Source organism: Sturnira hondurensis, unplaced genomic scaffold (assembly GCF_014824575.4).
Source record: "Sturnira hondurensis isolate 20B ecotype Veracruz unplaced genomic scaffold, ASM1482457v3 Scaffold0005220, whole genome shotgun sequence".
Taxonomy (NCBI): domain Eukaryota; kingdom Metazoa; phylum Chordata; class Mammalia; order Chiroptera; family Phyllostomidae; genus Sturnira; species Sturnira hondurensis.
The window spans coordinates 4,604,852-4,617,000 of NW_028077851.1; the positions used below are offsets into that span (position 1 = coordinate 4,604,852).

Below are 12,149 nucleotides of genomic sequence, written 5' to 3' on the forward strand. Positions count from 1 at the left end.
GGGGGCATTCTTGGAGCTGAAATTTACAAAATGAGAAGGGGTCGCACAAGGGGAAGTGCCTTTACTGAAAGGAGGCACAAGTCTCAAATTCATAAATTAGAAAAACCTTGGAATATTTATGAAAATAAAAGAAAAAGAAAAGCAAGTGTGGTGAGAGTCAGGAGAGGGAAAGGAATGCAGAGCAGTGTGAGTGGATGTAAGGGAGCTGGAAGGGCTTGGACCAAGCAAGGTGTCGTAAGCTATGGGAAAGAGTTTGGATATATTCTCAGTAAAACAGGAACTCATGATTTATTAATAACTTTATGTCTGAATAGGTTTTCTTTCTGTTAGACTGAGGGTGAGTCCTACCTAATCTCATACCTTTAGCATCTAGCATGATAAATGCTTAATAGTAACTGTTGAACTACATGCATCCTAATTTATGGTCATAATTTGGCTAACTCTTCCACCAAGATGGAGGCGTAGGTGGAAACACTGTGCCTTTTCCCACAACCAAGTTTGAATACAACAAAGGTTTAGTAAACAAAGATGCAGCCAAAGAACAGAAAATTGAACTATACGGAAGTCCAACAACAACGAACCATTCAACCGGGACCGGTAACAGGGGCAGAGCTGGCAGCAGAGCAGGGTCGGGCAGGAAAGATCCCCGGACCCAGGCTCACAGGCAGCTGGGCTAGCAGCACGGACCCAGTGAGGGTGCGGGGCAGGCTGACCTCTGTCACACATTCGCGAGCAGATAAACCAGCAGAAGAGTGAGCAGTGAGATGGACCACACAGGCCCCAGCAGGCAAACCCAGTGAGTGCACAGGGCAGCAGGCTGACCACGGTTGCACATTCGCTCATAGTGGGACTGACCCTGTGGCCCCAGCAGCGGGAGGCGGCAGAGGGGACCGCCATTGCTTTCCTTTGACCCCGCCCCCACATACAGCATCACAACCCAGCAACTGAGTTACCCGGCCCTGGTGAACACCTAGGGCTCTGCTCCTCCTACGTAACAGGAACGAACAGTCCAAAATATGGCTCAAGAAGAACTCAAAGTCCCAGAGCCGATAACTCTAAGCAAAAAAGAAATAGCGAACCTCTCAGATGCACAGTTCAAAACACTGGTGATCAGGATGCTCACAGAACTGGTTGATTATAGTCACAAATTAGAGGAACATATGAAGGCTAAACTAATTGAAATGAAGGGAAAGTAAATAGTGAGGAAACAAATAGTGAGGGAATGGAAACTGGGACTCAAATCAATGGAGTAGACCAGAAGGAAGAACAAAACATCCAACCAGAAAAGAATGAAGAAACAAAAAAATGAGGAGAGGCTTAGGAACCTCCAGGACATCTTTAAACATTCCAACATCCGAATTATAGGGGTACCAGAAGGGGAAAAGAAATAGCCACGAGTGGAAAACTTATTTGAACAAATAATAAAGGAGAACTTCCCCAGTCTGGCAAAGGAAATAGACTTCCAGGAAATCCAGGAAGCTGAGAGAGTCCCAAAGAAGTTGGATCCAAGAAGGAACACACCAAAGCACATCGTAATTACATTAGCCAAGATTAAAATGAAGGAGAGAATCCTAGAAGCAGCAAGAGATAAGGGGACAGTCACCTACAAAGGAGTTCCCATCAGACTGTCAGTGGATTTCTCAAAAGAGACCTTACAGGCAAGGAGGGGCTGGAAAGAAGTATTCCAAGTCATGAAATCCAAAGACCTACATCCATGATTGCTTTATCCAGCAAAGCTTTCATTTAGAATGGAAGGACAGATAAAGTGCTTCTCAGATAAGATCAAATTCAAGGAGTTCATCATCACCAAGCCCTTATTATATGAAATGTTAAAGGGACTTATCTAAGAAAAAGAAGATGAAAAATATAAACAGTGAAAGGACAGCAAACTCACAGTTATTAACAACCACACCTAAAACAAAAGCAAACCAAGAGGACAGCTAGATCAGGAGTGGAACCATAGAAATGAAGAACACATGGAGGGTTAGCAACAGGGGAGTGGGAGGAGGAGAAGCGGGGAGAAGGTACAGAAAATAGCATAGACAGTAGGTAGAAAATGGGGGGGGGGCAAGAATAGTATGGGAAATATAGAATCTAAAGAACTTGAGACATGTGGTCATAAACTAAAGGGGGGAATGGTGAGGGAGGGGCTGTGCAGGTTAGAGGGGAATGAAGGGGGGGAATAGAACAACTGTAATGGTATAATCAATAAAATATATTTTAAAAAGAAGCAGCTGTAAAGAAATAACAAATAAAACAATTGGCTAACTGTTGGCTTACAAAAACACAAATAAAAGGAAAAAAGAGAAACTTGCTGGAGGTAATGCATTTGGGAGAGAGAAAAAACAGAAAGGAAATAAGAGAGAAACTCTGCACTTTTTTTCACTCCTTCCTTTTGCATTCAAGAGTGGGTACTGTGTTGGACACTCATGTGTGAGGAGGGGTGCTCTTCAAAGTGACGTACACTGAGGTCCATAAAGTCAATGGAACAAACAATGTGCTTTGCAAATGTCAAGAAAACATGTTTTGAGAATTATCACTTAAGAGAAAGAAAGAAAGTGGTTGTAAGCTTATTTCACAGTTCCCTACAATGGCCACCAACAATTGGCAAACTGGCCTGAACAGGGTAGCTGACACAAAAAATATAGCTTTGGGGGTAGATGAAGGAGAGAAACAGCCTATTATCGGCCACTTTCATGAGGTGTTTTTGCAAGCTGGCTGTCCCTCAGTTGGGGAAAGTTTACACACACACACACACACACACACACACACTCACACTCACGCACACATACGTATTTTAAAAGATTTTACTTATTTACTTCCAGAGAGACAGGAAAAGAGGGAGAAAGGGAGGGAGAGAAACATAAATCAGTTGAAAAACATTGATGTGTGAGAGATACATTGATTAGTTGCCTCTCATACACCCTGAACTAGGGGCCTGACCCACAACCCAGACACGTGCCCTGACTAGGAATCAAACCAGCAACCTTTTGGTTTGAAGACTGGCGCTCAGATCACTGAGTCACACCAGCCAGGGCGAAAGTTTATATTTTAAGATCCTTTTAAACATATTCTCTGAAAAGTATTGTACAAAGTTAGCAAGTGTGGAAAAGGTTTGCCAAAGCAATGTGCTAGTGTCAAAAGAAGATGTTTCACTGTCAACAGACTAACAAGAAATAGCCACTAGAACAGCACATTTAAATCTGTAAAATGTTAAGTATTCATAATCTTCCTCAAATCACTACAAATGTTTGCTCTAATAAGCAACAAGTATTTATGAATCTGGGAATGCTTAATATATTGGATAAAGAAGCATTCTGAGATAACCAAAATTTAGAATATATAGTACACAAACTAGAAAAGACTTTGAAAAACTGGAATGTGCAAATTAGGAAAAACATAAGCAGCTCATACTTTCAAATTCAGACCACTTTTGAAAATTCACAAATACTATATAAAATTCAAAAATAAAATATTATATATAATAGGGACTATAAACACTGTAATGAGAAAGGAAATAGCTATGCATGTCCACTGTATAATAAACAATACACTGCTGTACTGATTCCATTTTGGCTTTTAGCAAAGCCTCTTACCCGGAGCCCATGGAAACGAGGATTACTATAGAAGAGCTTCATCTGCTCAGACGGTAGTGGTCCTAGCACCTTCTGAATAGTAAAAAGTTGGTCAATTTCACTTTCTCCAGGAAATAAAGGCTGTCCGTCGCTAAGCTCCCCAAGAATACAGCCCACTGACCACATGTCTACGGACTTTCCATAGGGAGCGCTGAAAAGCAAAGGGGGAGATTATCTTGGCAACTGAGGAAATGCATTTCAATAATTTCCACGTTATTTTGAATAGATTCATGATTTAAAGTACATTTATGTATTTAAGGAATTAAAAAGTGCCATGTGGAAAAAAGGGAGGCTATAAAAAATAGGAACTATGGATATTCAAGTAAAAATTCAGAACACAAGTGAATAAATCTATGCTAACAAAACCATCAGTTTAATAACAACTTAGGATACATTAAGTTGAAATCTATTCACACTTGGGTATATTTTGAACATGAACACCTTAATAAACCTAAACACAGTGCACACATCTGATTTTCACCTCATTTGGGGAATAAAATGCTCCCAAGAAATTTATGTTCTAGGTCGGCAATTGTCAACTCATGGTAGACATAAACTAATTACAAAATTCTGTGGCACACCAAAAATATATATTTTTTGCTGACCTGACAAAAAGTAGATGTAATTTTGATTGATTTACACAAAATAATAATAATTACCTACCACATTGCTCCATGTGACTTTTTAAAAAATCAGGTAGCTATATTTGTATATAAGGATTTCTTGTACTACGAATTAACCAATCAGACACAATCTAATTATGCAACGTGACCAATAAGATGCAACTCCAGGGCATTCACACCAGATGGCTATTGTTATATTGGCTATTGTCATTTTTTTATTTGACAATCTCAGGGAAAAGAGATCAGTGCCCCTGACTAAATAGTTAAGTATATTGCATGTTTTAAAAATCACCATTCCAGGTAATTATCCTCCAGCTCTCTAAATGCCAAGTTAAATCTTATCCATTTTTTTTGAGTTCAGTCTACTAAAATTGTACTACTGACTTATGTGTCTTCTTAAAACAAGCACTGAATATTATTTAACCTTTGACTGCATAGTCACAATTGCTAATAGCTAAGATGGTGCTAAACTTGAATCTATTTGTACTCTATACATGGGGTTTTATGATAGCTATTCCCCTCAAAGCATTTTGCCCCATTATTTAGGGTTTAGCTCTCTTCTAGGGTCTGAGTCTACTGTTATTAATAAATGGAGGCTATACACAAGAATCTAGGTATCACCAAAACACCATTAGATGTATACACCAATATCTAATGCCTTAAGTTAAATTATATATAGGATATTAAATAAGAAACTGTATTTTCTTTAGTTTCAAACATAAATAATCTAAGCTTTAAGAAGGAAAAGCCAAAATAAAATATCTCAAAAAGTGGAATAAAATTCTACAATACCATAATGGTATAGTAGTGTTACAAAACTTTTAACAAATACTCCTAAAGAAAGCACTGTTAACACTATACAGAATACATTTCTAGGACAGTAAATCACTGAACAATAAGTCAATATTTTATCTCATTTCCTTCCCACAAAAACCTAAGAACCATATTAGGAAACTCTATGTAGGTTTTTTTTTTGGTAGGTTGTTGGGGAGGGAAGGATACTGGTCTTTCTTTACACCTATGACAGAGAAAACTTGTGCTAGATGAAGAAACCTATAAAAAATCTCCACATGCCCAGAAAACCTCTATATGCCCACTCCAATGTTATTTTTCTTCTGTCAACTGATTTGAATAATTTATACAGCTGCAACTATTTTGAATGTTAAAGCAAAGTCTTGAGAATGTACAAAAATGTTAATTCTTAATATTAATCAAATATCAACTGACATCAATGGAATTTTTACACAAATAACATGGTTCTTCAACTAGTATTGATACTTGCAATTATTAATCAGCAATATTTAATTTGGATCAAATTATTTGGAGTCTTCATCTACTTTGGGTGCCTTCTACACATCACTAAAGTTTTGCAAGAAGGCTGTCCTCAGAATTATCTTGCTAGGGCCAACTTACACACAAAACCATATTATAACAAGTCCCTCTACCATACTTGAATCCTCAGATGGGGTTCTATGAATGATCTAATTTATATTCATTTCCTCTTTAGCAAACACTGTCCAGTAAATTCAAATTACAATCCCATCCAAAAGAAATGGACTATACATCCCTGTGAGTCCAGACAAAGGTACATAGATGAAACAGACAAAAATAACCTCTGTGGACATCTACATTCTTAATGTCGAAGATTATTCACGAAGGTGGCAGCAGTGATTCCTCCCATTTCCATACATCTCCCACATTGTAATGTGACCCTACCACTCCTCAGGTCAAGAGGTGAAGTTCATTTCTCCATCCCTTGAATCAGGACCTGGCCACATAATGTGCTTTGGTCCATGAGGCAAACGACATATAAACAGAGTCTTGAAAACTACTTTTGGTTTGGGGCTTGCCCTAATGCTATAGGGAACTTTTCTGTTATTACACAAAGAAACTTGGACTAACCTTTTGGAGGATGAGTCTCCATTGGACAGATTGTCTGTCTCAGCTAAAGCCCCATAAACCAACCAACCTCCAGATGACACACGGACTGACTATAGCTACATTAGCAACTCCAACTAAGACCAGCAGAAGAACCACCTGACTGAACTCAAGTTGCAACTCTCTTAAATCACTGTCACTCAGAATCATAAGCAAATAAAATGGTATTTTGTTTTATTCGATTAAGTTTTGGGGTGATTTGTTACATTGGAATAGGTAACTGGTATTGAATTAACCGACATTCTTATTTTCCACAGATGATCCCAGAGCTAATAATATAGGGTCAGCAGATACGCAGATATCATTCTACGTGGGTAAAGTAACTAACTCACCCAAGTAAGAGTTCTGGGGACCGATACCACCTGGTGGCCACATATTCTGTATAATTAGCATTATTGCCTTCTGATAGATTCCGAGCAAAACCTGAAAGAGAGCAAAGTCCAAAGGTGTAACTTTGAAAAAGAAATAATTTCATGTTGGCAAAATATTTCAATGCTAGCAATATTTTAGGGGAACATCAAAAGAATAATGACTGATATTGATCAGCCGTTTATTAATAGTGTCCTTGCTACTGTAAATGGTTAGTCCACTGTTCATTTGTCAATTAAAATATATATTCACTAAAAAAACAGTCTCCCTCTATGCTAAAGAAATCCATGTTTTCAGAATTATCACATGCTTTAATAAGCATTCAGGGCATATTTAGAAAATAGTTCTCCCAATAAATACAAGTCTTGGGAACAAAATGAAGTTTCACAAAAACCAAGAAGTCAATGCTAAACTAAGGATTTAAAGAGAGTCAGTCACTATATTCAGCTATGTGGGACATTCATGGTATTTGTATATCTACTGTTGCTGATCAGTTCCAGCCATTAAATAAACAAGTAATGGTTGACAATGATGAAAACAAAGCAGGCCAAAATTATTATCATCTCCTAATGTGATTGAGAAGCATATTAGAGGTATCTTACTTACTTTATAGACTCTATTACTATTTCCCACCAAAACCCTTTCAAAAGGTTTTAGGGTCACAAAATAAACCAGCGATTAACTACCCATCTAACTCAGCAAAGCAATGTGGATTCATTGTGAATAGCTATAGAGAACCAGAACATTAAAATTAGAGGTAAAAATTAAGGTGTATATCAGTTTTGAGAAGTGGAAAATGGTATTTACTAAAATGGAACAGTGAAAAGTAAAAACAGCAGAGAAACAAAACTAACTTCAGTTAATCAATACTGCTTTGTAAGACATATTTTGAAGAAATATTAGTATTTTTGAATAGGGTTCCTCCAGCTAAACAAAGAAGCCACATGCTCTAGGCGGGAAGGTAATTAGGAAGTCCTTCTAGGGGATGCCCAGGGCATAGTGGTGCTGCCACACAGAACTTCGGACCATTTAAAATGGCCTTTTCTTGAAATGACACTAGACCAGGGATATCCTGTTCCTATTACTAATTATACAACAGGCATCTTTTGTAACTTGCTTTACAAATTTCACTGACCAACCCCATAGTTCATGGATGCACAATAAAGGGTCTATGAGGTGCACGAAGTCTCAGTACTTGGTGGTTATTACAATTATTGCTATAAAGTAAAAAAATAAGGAAAAAAAGTAAAAAATTGATATTATTCCTGAAAATCATCAAGCTAAGGAAGTGCTAAAAATGTCACTATCAAAATCATTTAAATACAGTGCTCAGTAATTCCTTTTTATCCTAAGCACTTTTTCAGATGTTTAAGAGCCAGAAGAACTCATCTCTGCAATACTCCTCATCATCAAGTATGGAGAAACTTAAGTTCTGCAAAACATTTTTCCTTAAGCAAGCAGGTTCACAGTATTCAATTCTTTGAAAATATTGAGTAAAGACAGCTACACATGCTTCCAATTGCTACACTGGACAAAACTGGTCATTCTACAGTGAATTCTTGCAGTGTTTTCATGTCTCACCTGTACTAATCTAACTTTTGTTTACAAAATGAAATGTCTTCTTATTTATATGTGCAGGTTTATAATTGTATGTGATTATATTTGAATATCTAAAAAATAACATTATAAAAGCCAATTTATTTTTCAACATATGGATGAAACAAAAGTATAATTTCAAAAGTGACTCATGAAAACTACCGTATATTTTGAAAATTTGTGAATTATTTTAATGTAAATGTTTAAAAGTGTTTAATACAGAGTTTTAGATGTAGAAACAATATATAATTTTCTACTACCAGAGAATATAACTCAAAAACTTCCACATTCAATCAGGAGCTGGAATATTACACATATATTACTAATCCCATTCATTGAACATTTAAAGAGAACAGAATTGTTCTAAAATGTCTTTTGACCTAACAGATATATAACTTTTGCATTCACACCATATACACATGTGTATTTACATAAGCATATTTTCATGGTTTATGATTATGCCTAAGACAATTTTTATCAACATTTAAAAATATTTAAAAAATCTTTTTATCCTACTCAAACCAGAAAGCCACAATAGTATTTCCTAGAAAACTCTTTATCTGGGATCATTAAGTGCCAGACCTATGAATGTATTCACATGCAGGTATTTGCTTTGATTTCTCATTAAATAAATACTGCATGATGAATTTTTATTTTTTTATTTTTATTAAATATTTTATTTATTTATTTTCAGAGAGAGGGGAAGGGAAGGAGAGAGGGAGAGAAATATCAATGTGTGGTTGCCTCTCATGTGTCCCCCACTGGGAACTGGCCTGCAACCCAGGCATGTGCCCTGACTGGGAATCGAACCACGATCCTTTGCTTCGCAGGCCCGCGCTCAATCCACTGAGCTATGCCAGCCAGGGCATGATGAATTTTTAAAAAGGGCAGACAATAGTATCTAGAGCAAAGAGAGAGTAGTTATCTCCCTGCAATCAATTTTTTCAACATATGACTGAAAAGAATGCTCCTCTGCTACTTTAGGTCAAAATATTTAAAAATTTTTAATAAACCTGTAAAAGCTATTCATGTGGTATAGTATCTTTGTTTTCTACAGTCATCTCCCCTTTGCAGTTGCTACATTTCAAGACCTTTCCAGTGGATGCCTGAAACCTCAGATAATACTGAACCTGTATGTACTGTTTTTTCCTACACACACATACCTGTTCACATAAAAAAAGCATATTACAGCTTCTCTCACATTTTGGGGTAGTAAATAAAATAAGGGTTACTTGAACACAAGCAGTGGTGTACTGAGACAATCAAACTGATAACTGAGACAGATACTGTGATTCACATCCCAGACGAGACAGAGCAGGAAAGCATGAGATTTTGTCACACTACTCAGAATGACACAATTTACAACTTATGACTTATTTCTGAAATTTTCCATTACATATTTTTGATCCTCAGCTGACCATGGGTAACTGAAAGTACAGAAAATGAAATTATATTTAAGGGAAGACTACTGTATTTCAAGGCCTCAATGTATTTTTAACTTACCGAAGTCACACAGTTTCAAAACATCATTGTGGCTGATTAAGAGATTTTCTGGCTTTATATCTGGAGTATCAAGATTGAAAAACAATTATTAAAAAAATGTGTCATGTACTACTGATTAACACCCTTAAATCATTATAAGAGCATCTATCTAGAAATATCCAGAATAATTTGAATAGAAACCTGTGGCAATGAAAAGCAGAGTAACATACTCTATGCTGCTACATAAAAACTTCAATTAATTTCTTTTTTGAGGAAAATGCAGACCACGCTTTCAAAAATATTTTCCCTTTAAAAGTTAAAGGTATTAATTGTATCTCTGAAAGGAATTTAAGAATGATTGAATCTAGGCTACCACATTTTAAGAAACTATTTTTACTTTATAAAATACTAATAACACAAATTTTAGAGGTACAATATAAAATGCTTACACCCACAAGATACCTTAAAAGCAAGTACGAAATACCTAGCATTATGTTTACTGAAGGAAGAAATACATATAAGATACATTTTCTGTTATGATTTTCTATGTCATTCCTACATTTACATATCTCTTTAGCTTTTCTATATGCTTTGCAATTATAAATGTCTAATGTTGAAGCTATATTGAATGAGTGAAGGGAAGATTTCTCATTTTTCCATGGATTTTTGAAGATGTGGTGGGAGTTGAGGAGTAGTAACACCAAGAAGAGGCAGTTTAATTACCCCCTTGGGAGGCATCTCCCAATTGCATTTTTAGAGTATCCATCGTCTATATCATATGGTAGAAGTGAAACTGGAAACAGGGAAGAGGTAGGAGTGAAATCTGTAGATTTTAGAATCATGGTTTCTACTGCTAATTCCCACCCATTGATTCACTATGCGCTTACCGAAATCAGTATCTCACTACGGAAATGCAGCTAAACCAGTTCCTTACTAATGTCCTCAAACTGCATAATATAAACTGTTATTTTACCCTAGACACCAGATTTCCAGCTGACCTGGACATCTATCCATGCCATCTCTGCTAAGATAACTGCTATGAAAGTCAAATACAAGAAAAATATCAACTGTCTCCATCTAGAAATAATAGGAGTTGGCATTCCTCACAAGCTCTTCTTAAAGTGGTGCTATTTTTAGTGATATCCTTTTGTCTGTGTTTGGTAAATTAAAACGTAGCATTCACTTATTTGATAACTCAAAGACAAAAGTGAATATAGTAACATTTTCTGACAAACATCTTTTAGCTTTATTGTTGTATCTATTTGTGTCTCATTATTGTAAAACTCTAGAATATAAGAGAGATTATCAGAATACAAATGGTATAGAGTTAAAGATGGTGCTCAGAAAGTAATTTCCCTTTTATTGCTATAAACTATGCACCTCACGGCAACAAAAAACCAAAATAGTTGAAGGAAGTATAATCATGGCTTTTATGTCAAGTTGATCATGCATACAACCTGCAAAAATGGGTACTTTTCAGTAACAGGAAACACCTATACCATATGATATAGGTGAAGGTACAGACTGGAGATCTTGGTCTCTAAGGGAATGAGCAGTGACTGTCAACACAGTGTGAGTGGGGCGGGGAGGGGAGTTGTCAGTGACTTGGGGACTATTTCTAAAGCTTGATTTTGGGTTTGTTTCACATTACCTGGTCTACCTGAAGGACCAAAGGAGACTTGGAAGGCAAATGATGTCTCACATCTGTACTTTCAAAATGTATTTAATCTAAATGGAATGTCAGTGTCTATGGAAATATTCTTATATAATATGTAAAATATTTTATTGGTAACTTTATTTGATGTTTTCTTTGATATCTTCCATTTCAAAAATTCCATACTTACCCCTATGAACAATATCATTCTTATGGCACCAGTGAATAGCTTTGATTAACTGATAGATATAACTTTTTACTTTTTCAGGTGGAACTCCATTTGGCATTTCTTCCAGCAATTCAAGCATATTCTAAAAATTAAATAGGGAGCCATTAATCTCCAAAATTAGGTAGGCCCATAAATCATGTATTAACAATTTAAAAATGCATCTTAGGTGATAATTCATCTAATGCTCAGCCTGCATTTTTAAAAATTGTTTTGCTTTTCATCTATAACTTTTTCCATGTTAAAGCAAGATATTGTATTAAATCAAGGTGATTTTTTAAAGAGAATTTCCATTTTTACTACTCCCCAGTGTTGTCCAAAATTATAACCCTGTGTACTTTTCACTTTCCCTGAAACCTTTTAGGCATCATTTCAGCAGTTTTCAAAGGAAAAGCAACACAAAGAAGAGATAAGACACTGTAATGTATAAAGGAGGAGGGGAACAGTCATTTAAACACAATGCATTGTGTATCTTTAATATAAGTTTGCAATAAAACCAAGCCTTGCAAATATTCCTGGGAGAACTGGAAAATATTCTTTTTTTTTTTAGATTTTATTTATTTATCTTTAGAGGGGAAGGGAACGAGAGAAGGAGAGAATTATCAATGTATGGTTGCCTCTTGTGA

At 36.1% G+C, this 12,149-nt stretch overlaps 1 protein-coding gene across 2 annotated transcripts in view; it reads right to left on the reverse strand.

Annotated features, from left to right (window-relative positions):
- CDKL5 (cyclin dependent kinase like 5) overlaps window positions 1-12,149 on the reverse strand; it is a 171,895-nt gene that overhangs the window by 59,575 nt on the left and 100,171 nt on the right. For both annotated transcript variants that reach the window (XM_037046272.1, XM_037046271.1), the window contains exons 6-9: window positions 11,488-11,608; window positions 9,665-9,724; window positions 6,529-6,619; window positions 3,597-3,786 (exon numbers count right to left, since the gene is read on the reverse strand). In XM_037046272.1, coding sequence (XP_036902167.1) covers window positions 3,597-3,786; window positions 6,529-6,619; window positions 9,665-9,724; window positions 11,488-11,608 — 462 coding nt within the window. The remainder of the gene's footprint in view (window positions 1-3,596; window positions 3,787-6,528; window positions 6,620-9,664; window positions 9,725-11,487; window positions 11,609-12,149) is intronic.